This window comes from Cydia fagiglandana, chromosome 26, assembly GCF_963556715.1.
Source record: "Cydia fagiglandana chromosome 26, ilCydFagi1.1, whole genome shotgun sequence".
Classification (NCBI taxonomy): domain Eukaryota; kingdom Metazoa; phylum Arthropoda; class Insecta; order Lepidoptera; family Tortricidae; genus Cydia; species Cydia fagiglandana.
The window spans coordinates 10,779,175-10,800,275 of NC_085957.1; the positions used below are offsets into that span (position 1 = coordinate 10,779,175).

Sequence of the window (21,101 nt, forward strand, 5' to 3'; positions counted from 1 at the left end):
ATGTGTGCTCTTTTAGGGATGTGAAAAGTCGATTTTAATCATGTTATATATCGATAAACGCTACACAGCGGAACGAAATAGCGATTAATTGAAGCTTCAATATCTTCGTTAAACATAATTGAAACGTAATGGATAATTAATATATTATAATATAATAAAATAATTCAATTATTGCGGAACACCTATTTTAGTAGGTATTTATGTATTTTAATTAAATATCTTAACTTTCCCTTGGTTCCCTGTTGGGGCGTGACTATAAAATTGTGACCTGTGTACAATAAAGAATAAAAGCGTTTTTGTTCATTTTAGGTATCGTTAAACCTTTGAAGTAAAATTAAAATTGCAAGAAATGTCGATAGAGTCTGGCTAGCCAAAAATTGTTGACAGATATTTCGTTGTTGTATCACCAATTGTCTATGATTTGAAAAAAAGCTAAAAGTCAGTTGTCGATTTATGTCATTCATTCAAATTGTTTGCGGTTTTTATGGGGTTTATTTTAAATAATATTAATAATTTCTATGCTGAGTGAGGTTCACAAACTATTATTTAAGCTCGTAAATAATTACGACAATGTGCGAAGTCGACGTGTAGCGTTGTATAATGAAAAAGTGCAATGTTTACAACTTCTAACCAAATGTAAACAAAATACGAGGTTGGTGCTCTATAAATATTTTGATACTTTAAGTACTAGTTCTAACATTTGCCGATTACTTTGATTAAGTACGTGAATTTATTAATGCCTGAATCTCATAAATAGGACAAGTGTATAAAGAAACGGATAAATTAAAAGTTCTGAAAAATATCTATAAAATCTAAATATTGGAACGTAAACATGTGTGTTTGTCGTTGACTGTACTTTAAATAGTGGTAGAAATTATGTGAGCTGACTTTGAGTGCACTTAAACGTTTATTTAGCTTATTTCCTTAGGTACCTTATTTGTGCACAGAATATCAAAGATATTGTCTAGTATCAAAACTATAATTCCTACTACACAAAGTGTGACCAGCCCAAGATTTTTTGAATTTCCCGCCAATAATTTAGGTAAAATTTCAGTAGCCAGACTCTAGTTTATCGATATGACTTTATCGACATGGCTACAGCAAGGTGTTTCCACATTGTTAATCGTACACTAAACAAAAGTGGTCCCAGTGACAGCTCGCTTGGACATAATCTCTGTATAATATATATATCTATGGTCAAATCTCTCAAATTGTCAAGCCCCCTCCAGACTATGCGCGTGAATCGCGGGCGAAGCCGCGAACGCGAGTGTGGAGTCGATTTCGCTGTCTGCGAAAATCCGCGCCACACTCACGTTCGCGGCTTCGCGCCGCGATTCGCGCACGAGTGTGGAGGAGGCTTTATGGTGCCATATTCTATCGGATGTCGGCGGTCATCATGCGAACGTATGTCAGATGACGTTTATTTATTTAAACTTTATTGCACAAAGTATATACAAAAACCGGATTGAACTTACTGAAAAGGCAAAAAAATCTACTTATGACAAGGCAGTATGGCTTAGAGCCTGTCCAGATGGACGAAAAAAAAAAAGTATGTCAGATGTCAGTCGAATGTCAACTATGTGTCAACTTCTCAAGAGAGACGCTACGCTTTCCAGCTTTAATTTGATGCACTATTGAAAACAATAATCAATAAAATTAAAAAATCGTGCTTAAACGTTTCAAGAAGAGACTCGAAGGTATTTTTTAGGCGCAAATATGGACGATTTGTGCACAACGTGTCTGTGCTCTGGGCGAAGCCTTTATTTTCTTGAGGACACGGAATACTATCATATGTATTTACAGATTTTAAACGAAATACAAGTAAGTGTGGTGATTTCTGCATTTAACTAAGTTTAGCCTGTAAGTAACTGTTATTGTATTGTATTGTAGTACGGGCAGTTTTCTGCAACTCGACGTCCTGCGCCTATTTTGCGTGATAAGGGGTGGGCTAGTCCTGTCAGCCCAGCTCCTCGAGGAATCCCACCAAACCTCTGATGTTGAGTAGGACCTCGGGGTGGTCTCTCGGAGATCCGAGATGTTTTGCCCTGTATGGGGCCACTCCGCTGCATTCCAACACCACGTGAGAGGCTGTTTCTTCCTTCTCCATGCATCCACGGCATAGGGGACTGTCTGTGACACCTGTTATAAAAAGATGTTTGTTAAAAAGTCCATGAACTGTTATGACACTGGTTACCATACTCAGTCGAACCTTTCCTAGTTGAAGGAGCGTCCTTGTGAGCTTACCGTTGATGCCAGGCATGGCTTCTTTGGCCTGTCTGCATCCAGTCTGGTTTAGCCAGTGTTCTGTGTGTAGTTTCCCAGTGCGTGCCAGCAGCATTGCGCGACTAACTGTTATTTATCGGATGTGTAATTTCTATATTTTGTATTCTAGTACCATCTTGTTTGAAAGCTTTATATTTGGGAGACCGAGCTTTTCTCGGAAAACATTTATAAAAACTCTAAAATGCGCGTTTTCCCAGAGATTAGACCTAGCTAGATCGATTCTTCGCCCCCTGTAAACCCCCATGTAGCAAATTTCACCAAAAGCGTTAGAGCAGTTTCCGAGATCCCTGAAATATATAAATAAATAAATGGAGAATTGCTCGTTTAAATGTATAAGATAAGCTTTAGGATCTCCTCAATTGAGTGGGACTTTATATGTCCATACTCTTGGAACTATGTAATCTTATTGAAACCCCAAACATATTAAAATTTCAATGTTATTTATTTCCACCATTCACTAACCCAGGTTTAACCGGTTAAACTTGAAGTTACCATGGTTACCTGTGCAATTTGACACTGGGTTAACGGTTAAACCGGTTAACCTGAGGTAAGTGGGATGGTTCAAGTGGCACTAGTACAGTAATTACAATGTTTTATTACGTTTACACAGTATAAAGCTGACTGCTATACAACTAATAAGTATAACCGAAAGAAAAGCCAAAATAATATAGAAAATATTTTGAATAGTGTTGTTTTATTTAGTGTAACATTACCACCTAATATTCTTTGCAGCCGGACCTGCGGGTTCGCATTTGCTGGGAGTGCCGCGCGCTGCTGCGTCGCTTCCAGCAGTTCAGAGGGCAGGCGCGCCGCTGCCAGCTGCTTCTGACCGAACAAGCAAGTAAACAGTAGCTTAGTAGACCAAACGAAACCCCCTAGGCCCCCTTTTTGAAAATTTTCCAAAAAATTAATCAACAAGACAAAATGCTATTAAATCCATGAACATGCTCATGAAATTTCACGAGAATCGGTTGAGAAATACAACCTGTAGGATTTTTGTCCAAGCTTAATTGATCAATAACTATATGTCATCTAGTACAGATACATCGGACCGGCCAAGGTGCTCAAAAATATCTGAACCTGCGCCCTTGACAATAGAAGCGTGTTCATATATTTGTGGGCACTTTGGATGCTGAAATATGATGGAGACTGTACCCACAACACAAGCATTATTGAGCTTACTGTGAGACTGGTTTTATCTGTATAATTCTCCTATAATATTATTTACAGTACATAGGTATCGTCTTGGGTCGTCCCATTCGTTTTTCGTCAAGTTCTTAAATTAGTCCTATTCTGCTTTCGTCACTCATTCTACATTGAAAGCCACCGACGATTGTGACGAATGTAGAATGAGTGACGAAAGCAGAATAGGACTAATTTAAGAACTTGACGAAAAACGAATGGGACGATCCAAGACGACACCAGTACATATGGTCCTATTTTCCCGCACTAGTGCGTAAAATAGCACTTTTCGTGCGATGTCAAAAGTTTAAATAAGGGCCATATGTACTGTAAAACGTTGTACGATACACGTGCGAGTAGGTAATTAGCAACTCATGTCGATTTAAAACACTCCCTTCGGTCGTGTTTTAATTTATCGCCACTCATTTCGAAGTTCCTCTTTTCTGCTTGTATCGTAAATAACTATTATTTGCGTTTTCAGAGCACCCCAAAATACGCACTGTGCCAACCGCCTCGGTTGAGTATTCAACCCGTGCACACCATCAGTTACCCGCTAGATGTGAAAGCCGAGCCCACGGACACAACCAATGTGGAGATTATTGACAACATAAAGGTAATTTCAAATACAGAGCTTATCTTATTTTATATTAAAGAAAAAATAGAAAAACATCACCACTTTGGGTAAGACTTGAACTTTCGACCCTTCGGACAGTGATAGAATATAATAGGAACACTTAGGCCCACTTGCATCATTCCACTAACCCGGGATTAAGCGGTTAAACTGTTAACTCGGTGTCAAATTGTACTGGTAACGCCAGGTTTAACCGGTTAACCTTGGGTTAGTCAAATGGTGCAAGTGGGCCTTAATGATCCAATCGATCTTCGACGATCGACCTCTAGCCGCCCAGAGACCTATAAAAAGGTCTCCTGTTCCATTCTAATTTGAACTTTGTGTTGACAAAATAAAAATTCATTTTGCTTGGCAAGGTTTGACGTATGGGCTAAAGGTTAAGCAACTGACCTACCAAAACTTACCAGAAGCGTGCAATTGTTAATAGGCGCAAAGCATTAATATAATTTGTGTTGTGTGGAATATTAATAAAATATTATGTAGGGTCCATATTGGGGTATCGTCTTGGGTCGTCCCATTCGTTTTTCGTCAAGTTCTTAAATTAGTCCTATTCTGCTTTCGTCACTCATTCTACATTCGTTACAATCGTCGGTGGCTTTCAATGTAGACGAATGGGACGACCCAAGACGATACCCATATTGGGTCGCATAATAATTGATTGTCCTAATGTAAAATTACGCACAAAACTCATTTTTAGTGTGCATAATTTTTAGTGTGCTGGAAATATTAACATTTCTGAAAAATTATAACACAAACCTAACCTAACCTACCCTATTCTACACAACCTATGCAAAATATTTTCGAAAATATGTACTTTCTGTTTCAGCTGGAGAAAAAATATGTGAAAAGAGATTTATGCGTAACATTACATTATGACAATCAATTATTATGCGATGAGATAGGATCCCTATTATGTATACTGTGTGGACCATTGTAGTAAAATAAATGTTTATGATTATAGCAACATCTACCATTTAATTTTTGCTTACAAGATCCGTTATTTCATGTTTTCTTTTCTAAACATGATTGTACATTTATAATATTTAAGTAACTATTTTAACGTATTAAGTATGATTGTTTTAATGTTTGGATATTTTTCAATGATATAAATTTTATCTTTATCTTATTTAATAATATTAGATACCTATATATTTCAGGTGGAAGTAGATGACACCGTAGAGCATTGTGAACCGGAGACGTTTGTGAATGACCTGGATTTGAAGAAAACTGAGGATCTCGAGAAGAGTGAGGATTTAAAGAAGGTAATTTTCATCACCTGGAATACTAAATTTAGAATTTAACGAGATACCTAGGTCCTAGAATGAGCCACTCCAACCACCAACCACCACCAACCACCACCACCAACCACCAACCAAGACCAAGAGAAGTCTGCAGCGGTTTCGATAGCTCAAGCAGTTCAACTGTTATTTATACATCATAATTTCATAGAAGTTTAACACTTAAAATAAAACTTGCACTGCGTGGGCTATCAAAATTGCTGCAGACTTTTCTTGGTGTAACTCTACCTAATTTGTTTAGGCTTCCGAAATGGCAGAAACGGAATCCTTATTTACACCTTATAAATAAGACAAAGTCCCCTGCCGTGTCTGCCTGTTTGTGTGTATGTATGTTCGCGATAAACTCAAAAACTACTGAACAGATTTTCATGCGGTTTTTACCTATAAATAGATTCTCGAGGAAGGTTTAGGTTTATAATTTGTTAACGTACTGTGTAACTCGTGCGAAGTCAGGGCGCTAGTAGTAGTTATATTCTTTTTTTTACAGCCAAGCAAGAAAAAGAAGAAAAAGCTAAAAGGGAACAAAAAGAAGAAAAAGAAACTAGAGGAACCATTGTCAGATGGATTCAGCGACAGAGACTGTGATTACAAAATTGACATTGTTGACAATTTTGAGAATATCGCTAACAATGTTGACAACTTTGACAATGTGGGTGCAGATGTTGACAACTTTGACAATGGTGACAATTTTGACAATGGTGACAATGGTGACAATGGTGACAAAGTTGACAAAGCTGGGGAGAATGTGATAGAAGCTAAATGTATGTGTTCTGAGTGCGGTCTTACCTTTGATACCAGAAGGCAGATGGACTTACATGTTAAAAAGGAACATTTAAAGGTAAGTTTAAAATAAGATGAGATCTTTATTTGCATACCAGTATGTTAGGGGTTGTGCACAAATCAACAAATCACGCGAGGTGTTTTCGCCTACTTTTTGTTCCCCTCCTCCCCCTTGGTGATATTTGGTGAGGTTTTTGGCTACTCCCCCTCCCACCGCAAAACCTCACGTATATTTTTTTGAGATTTTTTCATTCGTCCCGATATTATGATAAATAGTAATTTATATAGAAAATCTTGTTTATTTTTATATTTTCTTTAAATAGGCTCGCTATTTTGAAGTGCAGAGTGAAGAATTATGTTTAACGAAACCGAAAAAAGTATCTACTTAATTACTTTAGTGGTAGGTTTTTTTTCTTAGTTTCGTTCACTGTAGAAAAATAGTGAGGTTTTCTTATACCCCCTCCCCCAACGTGATCTATCGTGATTTTTTCATGGCCCATCGAACCTCGCGTGATTTGTATACAAGCCATTACATACGTTACATAATGGACCGAGGAAGGGTATAACAAAACATGTTGTTCACTATATATTAACTACTTATTACTAATTCTAAGCAAGTAACAAAGAATATTTAATGCTTTAGACAGGGCTCGGAACCGGTTTTTTTTTTAAATCCCATAATAGCCCATTATTTTTAATTATTTTCTGCTCTTTTCGTAGGACTGGTTCGTGTATTTAGGTAACAACTTCGTGTTATTAAAAATGAAATAATAAACCAAAGAACGAAAAAGGACGTAATAATAATAACCGGTATTTTTTGTATGAAGATGAAAACCGGTTCCGAGCCTTGGCTTTAGACCAAATATTTGTACCTGAGTCATTTTCTATGTATATAAGTATGTATTTATCTACATAATAATGTATATCGTCGCCTACTACCCATAGTACAAGCTTTGCTTAGATTGGGGCTAGGTCAATTTGTAATCTTCCCCTCAAATATTTATTTATTTATGTACGCAAAAACGGTTGAAGGAAGGATTTATATTGACGGTATCTTATTGTTACTAGGAGGGTGTGACGGGGAAAGTTAGGACCCGGAGTAAAGAGGTGTTGGCGGAGAAACCCACGTGCGCGGAGTGTGGAAAGGTGTTCAGCTCTAGAAAGACCTACAGGTACCATCTAAAGTAAGTACATAACATTTTAGGACGATCGCCTCATACAAACGTATACGCCATTTTCCTCTATGTATATTGACGTTATGGATTTTTTATACGATTTTATATATATTTACTATAGCTATACCCCTTCGTTCGATTTTTTTTTATTATTATAAGAGAAACAATTTTATATAAGTTTTCGGTAGCTTGCAACTAAGGTACCTACTGGGTTCGAATCCCGGTAAGGGCTTTAATTTCTGTGTTTGTATAGATACACTGTCGAGAAGTTTCCAAAATTGTGAAATTTCCACATGGAATAAACTCGGATATCTCTAATAAATTTGCATGAGATATGAAAGTTTATTGCCGAAATTTCCACTTTGTTTTTTACTTGTGAAATTATCACGAAATTTCCAATGCCTCAGCTTTTTGGAAACTTTCTGCTTGTCATGGAAACCTTCTGTCATTATGTCTTTCATCTGCAAGACAAACCGGTTGTAACGTTCGCAAGTATGTGTGAGGTGTCACATCGCTTTATATTCCAGTGTGCTACACAAAGGACAGAACCGATACCCGTGTCCGCGATGCGGTAAAGTGTACCAGTGGAAGTCCAATCTCGGCCGCCATCTCAGAACACATAAGGTGAGAACAACTCAATGTGACGACCCACGGATAAGAGCGTTTTCACATTGTCCGATACGATATCGGATGTCGGAAGGAAGTAAAATGTGAGATATATGTGTTTCTCTGTATTTATTTATGCTAACGCAAAAAAGGCAGACTTGATGCCAATAAAGAAAAAAAAAACCGGCCAAGTGCGAGTCGGACTCGTGTTTCTAGGGTTCCGTACATAAGTCCGACTCACGCTTGACTGCATATTTCTAATAGGTTTTCCTGTCATCTACAGGTAAAGAACTATTTTGTGTATTTTTTTCAAAATTTTAGACCCAGTAGTTCCGGAGATAAGGGGGGGGGGGGCATTTTTTGGCTATTTTCTTAAATATCTTCGAACCTATGTATTTTAAAATTATAAAAAAAAACATATCCATCTTGGGTCACTAATTTACATATGTGTACCAAATTTCAACTTAATTGGTCCAGTAGTTTCCGAAAAAATAGGCTGTGACGGACAGACAGACGCAAGAGTGATCCTATAAGGGTTCCGTTTTTTCCTTTTGAGGTACGGAACCCTAAAAAGCGGACTAAATGGCACTCTAATGCAGCTGTTTTCGTCATAGGCGATACACCACTACAATAAAAAACACCTTAGGGGTCAACCATCAGCCAAACAAAATTTCGTGTTTTGAGACTTCCCTCCCCCCATGTCACTTCATAGGAAAGAGATAAAAATATTTAAGGGCTGTCAGACTTGGCAAGAACCTATATCCCCCCCCCCCCTCTCGCTGGTGTTGTGACGTGTTGTGACGCTTCATAAATGTTGTGGCAGGCTCGAGATGACGGCGAGCTGTACTGCGCGCTGTGCGACAAGCGGTTCGCGTCCGTCGCGACATACCGACAACATCTGCGCGTGTCGCGGCGACACGTGCCCGAGAGCGAGTTCAGGTGACCACAATACAATACAATGTATTTATTTATTTATTTATTTAATCTTTATTGCACCAAAGAAAAACCTTATAGTGCAAAAGGCCGGAATAAAAAATTCCGGTATCCGATCCCTGATGGGAACGAAACCGGTATTTTTTTTCTTTCCTTTCTAATTAGGTAATCTAATAATACGAAGTCGTTACCCTTCGACGACGAAGTCGAGTTCTAGTAGACCTACATTTGGAGTATAAAATAATTCAAAATATATTATTGGTTATTTCGGAGTTTTTACAAAAAACCAGTTCCGATCCCTGACCGGGATTGCGGATATCATTGTTTTAAATTGTTATTTTTAACAAAAAAAAGAAATACTACGCCTTTTTAGAAGCCATTTTCATACTAACAGCTTTTGTACAAAATAGATACAAATCTTTGTGTTTTAGAGTTCGTGATTTTTTTATTTATCGAGCTAAGAAAGGTCTCAAGACTGCTGTTGAATTGTTTATATTTTATGGCAATCGTATTATGATCTAAAAAAACCTTTTGATTTATCAAAAACTGCTGAATCCATGGCACCTTAATGTACCGTCCTTCATTTCTGAATATATTCAGCAAAGCGTTTTTATTTGAATTGTTGTTATTTTTTTTTAGTTTCGTATGCAACGAGTGCGGTAAGAAGTTCGTGAATAAGACCCGGCTGAGAGACCACGTGGACTGGGAGCATCTCAAGAAGATCAAGTTCCGGTGCCAGCTCTGTAACAAGGTACAGTCAAGGGTACAAATGTGTGCACTCTAAGGCTCGGAACCGGTTTTTTCTTCATACAAAAAAAAACCGGTATTATTAGTATTTTTTTTCGTTCTTTGGTTATTTCACTTTTAATACGAAGGACAATCTAATAATACGAAGTTGTTACCTAAATACATGATTCAGTCCTACGTAAATAGCATAAAATAGGTAATTAAAAAAATTTGGCTATTTCGGAGTTAAAAAAAAAACCGTATCTGGGCCTTGGTGCACTCATCATACTCAAAAATATGTCCCATAGCTCTTATGTCAGCGAATTAAGAACTATGGAACATATTTTTGAGTATGTTGTATGCACCCATATTTTTACACTTGACTGTACTTATATTTTTTTTGGCATATACTCATGTAGATGGCGACACCTTTGATAGTTAACAAATTTAACACTTACCAGTGTAAGAACAAGGATCGAAGTCAAATGGCGTTTTAAAAGTTTTAATCATGTGTCAAAAGATAGCAGTCAATTTACTGCGACTACAACATTTGCTTTGTAACACCTCTAAGTATACTAAATTCTCTTTGCTATAATTCTATAAGGTCCGGTTTAAAGTTGATTTATTTTATAGTGACCACAGAAAAACTGCATAATTTTAAGCCATATACTAAGAAAAGTTTTGGACCCAAATATAATGTTTGCAGCCCTTCAAGTGCCACACATCGCTGTACGTGCACCTACAGAACGTGCACCGAAATAAGGAGAAGAAAGACAACTTGTGTCACGTCTGCGGGAAATCTTATCAGGTGAGTTAACCTGTAGCGGCCTAGCGGCTCACCGTACAAGAAAAAATGGCAGTCTTTTCATCAATGGTATTATAAAGCAGGGCTCGGAAACCGGTTAAATTTCGAAACCATTATCATGTACAAACTGTACAAACAGCAACACTCTTGACTTCCAGTGGTGGACCTTATGCTTTTTGTAATAAGGTTTACGAACTGTCAGTTAACAGTGTAGACGATGGTACTCGACGCAAAACCTTTTCATCTCGGTTTCGTCCGTGAAACTTATTTTGAAACCGGTTTTTACGAGAACATTTTTATAAAATACTTGCCAGATTAACCTGTTCAGAACTATAAAAACCGGTTTATTGCTACGCACGGTATCTTTGTTTACGCGGTAACCCCCGGCCGTCTCGGCGCTCGTCGAATTAACCGGTTTATTTAGGTTACAATAAAGTTAACTAATGACATTAACGGGGCTAAGCGCCACTTGCACCATCCTACTAACCCGGGGTCAACCGGTTAAACCGTTAACCCAGTGTCAAATTGTACTAGTAACCATGGTAACTTCAGGTTTAACTGGTAAACACCGGGTTTGTGGGTTGGTGCAAGTGGCCCTAACGCGATTAATTGTCATTATTTTACAATAACGTTCTTAAAACATTCCCATTCTATGCAAGTTTGGAGTAAAACCGAAATTAACCGGTATTTGTTAAACCGGTTTCAAGCCTTGCAGATCTTTTACCTATTTATGTAGAGTCCGTCTAAGCTACGACTTGAATGGAACAAAATCAGGGAGTGTCATTAATATTTTTATATAATTAACATAAATGACATTGCCATACTTTATCATTGCAACTGGCATGTCGAATTAACTTGGTCCTATGTTTGTTTCTATTTCCAGAACGCAGCCAAACTTAAGTACCACATAGTGGCGATGCACACACGTGAGACGCCGTACGAGTGTGGACAGTGTGGGGCGGCCTTTGGGTGGTACTCGAGCTTATACAGACACATCCGCGAGGTGCATTATAAGGTAACACCCAGTCATTGACATATACCAGTCATTGACTTGACAATACTAGTTATGGACACCCCCTATCAGTGGCTCTACTCTAGCTTATACAGACACATCCGCGAGGTGCATTATAAGGTAACACCCAGTCGTGGACATATACCAGTTATGGACACAGACCAGTCATGGACACATACCAGTTATGGACACCCCCTACCAGTGGCTCTACTCTAGCTTATACAGACACATCCGCGAGGTGCATTATAAGGTAACACCCAATCATGGACATAAGTATACCAGTTATTGACACCCTCTACCAGTGCGGCGCCTTTGACGCGCGACACCACAGTGTTTCAGTTTGTTAGAATTGTCTTAATGATTACCTATAGTTAATAGTTGGATGTTGAGAGGAAAGTACGGTCAGCGACAAAAGCTTGTATCAAAAATGACATTTTTGACAGAAAACTATTTTATCCAATAATTATTAAGAGAGTATAGTTCGTTTTTGCTACGAGGTACTATCATTTTAGCTACTATGATAGTAGGGGGTCATCCATTAATTACATCACACGTTTAGGGGGTGGGAGGGGGGTCAAGAAAATGTGACATATTGTGACATGGGAGAGGGGGGGACACAAACTTTGTGACGTCACTTTAACGTCATCAGTAACCGAAAATGTCTTTAAATTATTTTATTCGCTGTACATTTAAATAACAAGTTTTTAAAACGATAATCGTTTTTATTCGTTTAATTTTCTTTCCTAAGCAGTTTTGGGTTATAAAATTACTCATATTTATATCGTCAAAAATATATATATATAGTGCGTCAAGCAAATCTTGTCAGTAGCAATGTAAAGCAAACTAAAGTAGGGCAACACTCAAAGAGTAGTATTGCGCTAAGAAAAGCAGCAATGTACAATGTACATCGAACCAAAACTTTTTTTTCCGCTGAGCGCACCTTGTCACGTACGTCAATTCAAATTGTCACTCGCGGATTCTCTATTGAAAATGTTTGAAATTGTTATTAATACGTATGGACGGACAATTTAAAAGCGGTGTGTGATGTTGATAAAAATGATTAACTAATTTGAAGATCTCAAAATAAAATTGTAAGTGGACTATGCCGTTAAACAAGAATGTATGAATAAAATCATTGCTTCAGCAGGTAGATGTCATAAACGCATAATGGATTTTCATATTTTATTAGATTTCTCAGTTGGCACTGTAAGCTAAGGTGCCTACCTTAGCTTTAATTAAGCACAGTCTTATTTAATATATTGGTATTTAATGGTGACACAGCAGAAATATCTCTTGTAATAGAATCGATTCAGAATTTAAACATTGTAAACCATTTGTAAACAAACAAGATGATGGCTGTCATTCGCGATCCACATTCCACAGATAAAGCACAGATGACACGCGATTTTCGAATTATTCGAACACAGTGTTGCTAACCCGCGATTATTCAAATTTGCCGCCGTTTGCTACTGACAAGATTTGCTTGACCCAGTATATTATACACCGTGAAATTTTAGTGGTTGTTTTCCCGCAACGAAATGATTCTGCTATCGATATACAGTCGATGTGTAATCTTTTGTTTAAATAATGTTAAGAAATGCCAGATTTATAAATGTGTCGAACGAAACTCGAAAGTGACCTAACACCAGTAGTAGCACTGCAGTAGTACCTACCTTATTCTTTCGAGTGAATGGAACAAAATAACCTAAAAAGTAGTTCCATTTATTTTTCCTTCACACATTTTACGTGCAGTTAGTTTGCAGATCCTTAAAAGTAAACATAACAAGTTAAGATCAAGCTTTTAATGATCAAAAACTTAAACAAACACTTAAACTTCCCGATACCGCAATAATTGTTCGAACTGCAATCCGCCACGTTCAATACACAATCACCTCTGCCCTGTGCATGTTCTGGCGTTTGAAACTGCCCGTGGTTAAGCAGCCGCTGTGTTGCGGCGACAATTGTTCATCCGTGTGGAACTTGGAGGTTTAAAATCCCCCGAAGACGCAGCGACTGTAAATGGTCCGGTTCCGCGTAAAGTCGCCGGGCGGCGTGGGAGTCGTAGTTAGCCCTAGCGTACAGCTGCACCATCGCGACGTACTCTAAATTAGAATATTCGTAATGTCGATCCATTTTACTAGAAATAGCAGTGATGACATTGACAGGATCTGTTATCACATTAGTTTAATAAGCGAAGAGGATGTAATTATTCGATTTACCAAAGTTGACACAACGTAATGGCAATCATCAAACTAATAAAAAGGTTTTATTTCAACTGTTAATCGTGAAGGAACAGTCTAAGTAAACTTTAATTTCAGTTGTCAAACAGTAAAGCACTCTAGCCTGTTACACAGTTTAAAAAAGTAACATGTGCTTGTTTATTTGTTTATCTGTTTACAATATCGGGAACTGTCGTCGACTTGCAGTTTTAGTGTGTTACTATTGTTTTTCGCTTGTTCGAGTTTAGGTTATTTTTTTGTATATATTTTTTTTGGAAAACAGTTTATTTATAAGTTTGTCTATCATAATTCGAAAGTACTACCGATAGCAAATCGCCCTGCCGCGGGAAAACAACCACTAAAATTTCACGGTGTATTTAGGTACTTAATTAATTTGGCGATTTCGTAGAAAAAATGTGACGTCACACTAGGGGGGGAGGGGTTTGCCAAATGTGACAAGGAGGGGTCAAGGAGGGGAGGGGTCAAAAAACCTAGAAATTCGTGTGACGTAATTAATGGATGACCCCTAGGTAAAGAATCCCAAAACTTACAGAAAGCTCGGAACCGGTTTATAAAATACCGGTTTATTTCCGTTTCCGTAATACCACTGTATATAGCTATATTGTTTGTAAATAAATGATTTAATTCGTTAGAAATTAGAAAGAAATAATATATTTCATCCAATATCCCAACCAATTGTCCATTGTATCTCTATCCAATTGTCTTTTTAGGGTTCCGTACCCAAAGGGTAAAACGGGACCCTATTACTAAGACTTCGCTGTCCGTCCGTCCGTCCGTCTGTCTGTCACCAGGCTGTATCGCACGAACCGTGATAGACAGTTGAAATTTTCACAGAAGATGTATTTCTGTTGCCGCTATAACAACAAATACTAAAAACAGAATAAAATAAAGATTTAGGTGGGGCTCCCATACAACAAACGTGATTTTTGACCGAAATTAAGCAACGTCGGGCGGGGTCAGTACTTGGATGGGTGACCGTTTTTTTTTTGCCTTTTTTTGCATTATGGTACGGAACCCTTCGTGCGCGAGTCCGACTCGCACTTGCCCGGTTTTTTATGTTAATGTACATTTATTGTAAAAAAGTGCAATAAAGAGTATATTGTATTGTATTTCTCAGATGAAAGTGCAACCGAAGAAGTCGAAGAAGGGAAAGAAGATAGAAGATATGGACGTGATGCCGCCGCTGCCCGGGCCCGCTTAAACATACAGACATACATACAGACAGACAATTCATTTGGTAAAATTAAGCCAATAGGGTATTTGACTACCAGCAGGCGTGGCTCACTCCGCGATTTCGTCGCTTTGCTACAGGTAGCTAAATGTACATCCGTTCTACCCCAATTTTGGGGTTTGCCATAAGCCGCGCGTGGCGCTGTCGCCACCTAGCGGCCATATCTGTGCTGATCGTGACAGACGCGTTTTGTTAGAGAGTGAGTCTTCTGTACCTAGTACTGTTATTTATTCTGTGCTACCAGTCAAATCAGTTTCTTTTTTCGGACTGCCAAAACGATTTTGTTACAATGGAATATATATGAAACACTAGCATGTGACGCTGACGTCACAATCAAATTACCTACTCTTTAGTTTTATATAAGTAGGGTTTAAAATAGAAATTGTGTGTAAAAATAACTGCTGTCCACGTTTCTCTATTAATCTTCTGGTGCTTTATTTCATGCGTGGAGTAAAATAATTTATTTTAAATACAGTCAAATACCCTATTCTTTATTATTTTACGAGTATTAGTATTTTTATGTTTTTGGTTGTTAACAGACCCTTGTGTTTAATAATTATTGAAAAAATATGATGTAATAATTATTCATAGAGTTAGACCAAGATAAGACTGCAACGATTTTAATAGCACACGCAGTGCAAGTGTTATTTTAAACGTCAAACTTCTATGAATTTACGAGGTACTTATAAATAACACTTGCACTGCGTGTGCTATCAAAATCGTTGCAGATATTTGATGGTCTAACTTTACAGTTATTATTGTGATAAATGTAACTACAGTTTTATAAAGTAAGGATGCCAAGCACAAATAATTTCGTACATTGACCTACCATTTTCTATCTATCGCTTGCGCTTTGTATTGCTGTCCCGCTCGCACATTGGCATTGACAGCCGGCATCATGGCAGTGGGGAGACACTCCTGACTTCGGGCAAACTCGGCTCCGTTCGGCTCAGCATTGCTCCGAGCAATTATCAGGGTTGGCACAACTTGAAGATAATCACTTGAATTTTGAGAACCCTAAATAGTCGAAAGGGATATAGTGCCATAAGTTAGAAAGGGATACCATGATTTTACTATGAACCGCTGTCTAACTTTGGTTTTGTAGGGAGTTTCTTTTCTGTATGGTAGTACTATTACTTATTCTGTGCTCATGGGCGGGACATCAGTATAATTACGCGCGTGCGATAAGATAGGAACAGAGCGGCTACCGCGAAAACCGAAATTCGCAAATTGCGGGGATCTTTCTCTTTTACCACAGATTATATAATAGTTCTTACGAACAGATACTTATCTCTCAAACAAAACGCAAATACCTACCGTTTTGATACCTACACAAAAATACAATGGAGTGACCTTCAATGCGCCGCTCCCCGCACCGCGCGCACCGGCACAAAGCTAGGGTTGCTGACGCTTAGAAATGATAAATAAATACCTAGGTACAGCGGAGTGAAATAAAAGAAAGCTAAATCTTAAATTATACCTAATATTCCAATTATGCGTTAGTGTTTGCGAAATAGTCATTTTAAAAGGTCATAAGTCCCTGCACTCCCTGCAGTAACCGCAGTGTTTACGCCGTTTCATAAACCGCGCAATAATCCCAGCAAGAATTAGTTTTAAAACTTCGTCTTCGTAATTTAAAACCAGATACAGATTAATGTTACACAATAAAGAAAAATAATAGAAACCCCATGAATACAGGTAATTAATTATAAGTTAACCAGAGCAAAAATTAGTAGGCACTTTCCGGTGTAAAGTTAACTTACTGTCGTTAAAATAAACATTTACCAAAATAAATCAAAAATTTGCTACCTATTTCAAATAGACAGATGTCTAAAACTATACATTTGTCATACATAATAAACACTACATGTTTAACTAAAGAAATTCAATAGTAGGTAGGTACCTACTACGTAGCTTGTAACTATCGTAAAAATTGACAGTGCGGCGCGCGGTGACGTGCTTACGTGAGCGCGTGTGGCAACCAACTGGCTTGCTTTTCTACCGTGAACGGGAGCAGATTCGTAGGTAAAAATCCGAGCTCGCGCGGAGAGTTCCATAGGCCTGCTTTTACTCCAATGAAGGCGTAATTAGACAGAGTGACAGAAAAATCCCCGCAATTTGCGAACTTCGATTTTCGCGGTTATAGCCCAGGCACGGACAATGTACGAAATTCTACGTGTTTCGCGTCCTTATTTTAGTAATAGTTGTAATATTATGAATTGTGATGATTATTTACTGATATTCATCAGACTGAAATATATTTAAGTTAATGTAATAAATACCTAAGCATAATAAAATAAATAAATAATTTTAATTTGTCGTGTATATAATGAATTAAAAACTTTTTATATGAATCTACTACTTTTATTTATTGAATTTGGAAAACAGAAAATTAATTCTTGTTTGATAATTAATTATAATTATTATAAAACAGCGAAATTAATTCCTCTTCAGGGAATATTAGGCAAAGCTCTGCGTAGGTGGCACCACTAGCACATACAGTAAACCAACCTCATTGACATCATGCGTCACTAGGTCAAAAGTAGCAGCATATGTACTGTAAAGTATATTTAACTCAAATAAAACTACCATAATAATCAAAAACCTTATATTAATAATTAAATTAAACTCTAGTCAGTTGAATGACGTCACATCGTTCTTTACACTGAAGTGAGGGCATGCCATTATAGAATTATGACATTATTACACTTTGTTATTGCAAATTCCATGCAAAGTTAGCTCAATCCTACAAAAAATGTAACCAGTCGAATAATATTCACAAGATCACAATATTTCATAACCGATTTTGCATTTAAAAAATGGTTACATCCAATTCGCATTGGATTTAAGAATTGCATTGGAGATATCAGGGGGCCTAGCCAAGGAAACGACAATCATAATATCGACAAATGACAAATATGAAAAGAAAAATATAAAGGAAGTCATCCAAAAAGTCCACACATAGTATACGTAATAAGACAATCTGGTTAAAGTCATGGGAAACTGGTGGTTGAGGGCATGACCGTGCGCTGTGGAGATCCTTGGGGGAGGCCTTTGTCCAGCAGTGGACGTCTTTCGGTTGAGATGATGATGATATACCTAAGTAATATCAGGGCGACAGAACTTTGTGTGGAAAACATATAAAAAGTCAGTTCCGAGATCCCCAAAATATATAAATCTATATATTTACAAGATTTGCTAGTATAAAAGGTAAAAGATCAATTGATGTATTTTTCTATCGGCAATTATCACCTTGGCTAGGACCCCAGGTCAGAGCTAATCTGTTCCGTACGAAACATGGTAAACCAGCTTAGATATCTACTTCTTCTTCATGGGTCGTGGTTGCTGGTTGGGTTGCCGGGTCGGCGGCGGGGCGGGGCGGCGGGCCCCGAAGGCCCCGCGGGCGCCGCCGCGAGCTGAGCGCATGTTGCCACCGCCGCGGCCTTTGGATACCTCGCGCAGTCCTCGGGATTTCACCTGTGGAAGATTAAGGACTGTTACACTGCTTCCCCAAAATAAGCGGAAAATGGCCAGGATAACTAAGTGTATAATCAAAATGAACCATTTCAGTGTTGTAGACTTAAAACATGCTTATCACAATGAAATCCAGAACAATTGAAGCTATCCTGTCAATCAATCTTCAGGAGAGAGTGAACGGGAGAAAGTGATGTCTGTGGCGGTTCCTGGGTCTAATCCACTGGTTTGCTTTGGATAAGATGTGTAACGTGTGGTATGTACTCAGTCTTGTAAAGTAAAGACTGTGAGTTGAATAAAGTGTTTCATTGAAAGCCCTCGTCATCCACGATTGAGAGTTCTGATGTGCATCCGATAGTATGATACGCCCACGATTCCCGACATATACAAATAAGTGAGTTGACCTTAAGAAAATTGTAGTGGGTAGTGGCTAAACTAGCTTTCAGATTTGAATTTAATACGATAAATATAGTAAAAACTTACTTGGGTCTCTTCCTTGACCATATCAATAACTTCATCAGGAATACGCAAGTATTTGATAGTAGAACCGCGAATATAGCACTCGGGCATCCTCCAGAACTTGTCACCGTCTCGTGATGTGCAGATTACTTCCCTTAAGTTGATATTCATCCAGTTATCGCAAGAAACCAGATGCCCGTTGTAGGTCTCACCATTTTTAAGTTCTACGAGCATTGGATGGTTTTGAGCGGTCCGCAGTAACGATAATGGAAGCATCTTGAGAGCTTCAAAAGGTCTAGTTTCGCAAGGTACCGTTGAATTTACTAGATCAGATCAATTTACTAATTTTATACAATACTAAATTTCGCAGTTGAAACGTAGCGTCATATAAAATAGGTTAGAAATTTAGGTGTTTAATAGGAGCGGCAACTGCGATCGGTTTAACACGAACAATTAATTGTTTTGACGTAGCGTATTTTGAGTTTAAAGTTAAGTTAAATTAGTTGAAATAATTTCCAGTACTGAGAATTTTTTTTTAGCCTAATTAGTAAATCAAAAAGATTTTTATATTTTGTTTGATATATTTTTAGCAATGTTTGTCCTATAAATTACTCAATATTAAAAGTTTGACATTTTTTTTTTTTTAAACAATTATGGCCTGGATGCGAGTCCTTTAAGCCAAGTCTTTATTTTGCTATTTTTAGAACACTTCATTTTAAAGAGTTAAATGGCAAAGAATGCACTAATAATTTTATTACAACACACTTCACTTTATATCTTCAACACTGTTGTTTTTATATACTTGTATAATGGAACGTAACTGTCAACGTTTTTAAGAATATCGGTGAGGCGGCGGGGGACATTATTATCAAACACTTCACTTAATTCACTTGCAAGGATGAGTCTTTCAAACGCAAACACTTGGCATCTAAATATAAGGTGTTCAACATCTGCAACGCTACCATTCTGGCAGTGAGGACATGTACCATCGGCTATAATCGAAAATCTGGCTAAGTGCGCTGGTGCACAGTTGTGACCAAACCTCAATCTATTGATGGTGGTAATAAAGCTACGACTTCCCATCTTTATCTTCTCATACCAAGGCTTTCCAGGTAAGTCGGTTTGAATACTAGCGTACCATCTTCCTTTTGTCTCTCTATCTTTGGTCCATAAATCTATCCACATCTTAGCAACAACAGTCTTAACAGAAGCTTGACAATCAGTTAGTGGAATTCTAGTACTACATCTTACATCTAATTCGTTAATACCTAAATAAGCAGCTTTGTCTGCAACTTCATTCCCTGTTATACCAGTATGGGATGGAATCCACATAAAATTAATATTTACATTATTATTTTTCAATTGTAATAACATATTTTTAATTTTGTACAAAATAAAATTATCTTTATAATGCAATTGATTATTCTGTAATCCATAAATTAAGCTAAGTGAATCAGTAAAAATAAAGAAATGCTTATATTCTGACACTCTTATTATAACTTTCAGGGCTTCAAATACAGCATATGCTTCAGCCGTAAATATGGAACATAAATCATGCAACCTAAAGCTTTGTACAAATTTAGTCTGAGGATCATACACTGCACTTCGAACATGAGACTCTGCTTTACTACCATCTGTGTATAATTTGTAATAATTGGGAATTTGTGACAAGAAATGTAGGAAATCAGTATTATTATTGATCGATTTTGTGCATACTGTAATGTTTAAAAGTTTACTATTAAAGCTGTCTTCATAACATGGCCAAATTTCATTTTTATATACATTACTAAACTTAGCTTCCACCTGTAAGAGTAATGCTGTTAACTTAGGAATTCTGGGATGACTCTTTATTCTTCTTATTATACTTTGATTATTTTTAGCATATATCTTAATTAAATATCTATAAGCTAACAACACCCATCTGACAGGTAAAGGCATTGTTTTAGTCTCTACTTCCATTGCTCTTATTGGGGTTGAACACATTGCCCCCGATATTATTCTCATTGCCTTATTTTGAATTATTTGTAACTTATGTGTATGATCAGTATTCATATGTACAAGAAAACTATAATCAAAGTGACTTCTGACTAGGGTTTTGTACAGTAAGGACAGTACTTTAGGGTCGGCACCCCACGATATACCGGCAAGACATCTCATAACATTTAAACCTTTAACAGAATTAGAAATTATGTGCTTAGCGTGTAGGTCAAAATTTAAATGATTATCTATAACTACGCCTAGAAACTTATGAGAAGGAACTTCTCTA

At 37.5% G+C, this 21,101-nt stretch overlaps 2 protein-coding genes across 2 annotated transcripts; one reads left to right on the forward strand and one right to left on the reverse strand.

Annotated features, from left to right (window-relative positions):
- The first annotated feature begins 1,636 nt into the window (after positions 1 to 1,636).
- On the forward strand, positions 1,637 to 15,562 carry LOC134677493 (zinc finger protein 33B-like). Its single transcript, XM_063535975.1, is given in 13 exon segments — positions 1,637 to 1,821; positions 3,016 to 3,118; positions 3,120 to 3,124; positions 3,947 to 4,078; positions 5,254 to 5,358; positions 5,882 to 6,233; positions 7,241 to 7,358; positions 7,877 to 7,973; positions 8,779 to 8,894; positions 9,528 to 9,639; positions 10,321 to 10,422; positions 11,303 to 11,434; positions 14,789 to 15,562. Coding segments are annotated over 13 exon segments (1,563 nt in total). The 5' UTR covers positions 1,637 to 1,716; the 3' UTR covers positions 14,873 to 15,562.
- Positions 15,563 to 17,496: 1,934 nt separating this feature from the next.
- On the reverse strand, positions 17,497 to 19,277 carry LOC134677718 (U6 snRNA-associated Sm-like protein LSm4). Its single transcript, XM_063536181.1, has 2 exons — positions 18,860 to 19,277; positions 17,497 to 18,379 (listed from the first exon to the last, which is right to left on the reverse strand). Exons 1-2 carry the CDS (start codon positions 19,109 to 19,111, stop codon positions 18,221 to 18,223), a joined length of 411 nt encoding a protein of 136 aa, XP_063392251.1. The 5' UTR covers positions 19,112 to 19,277; the 3' UTR covers positions 17,497 to 18,220.
- Positions 19,278 to 21,101: the final 1,824 nt, after the last annotated feature.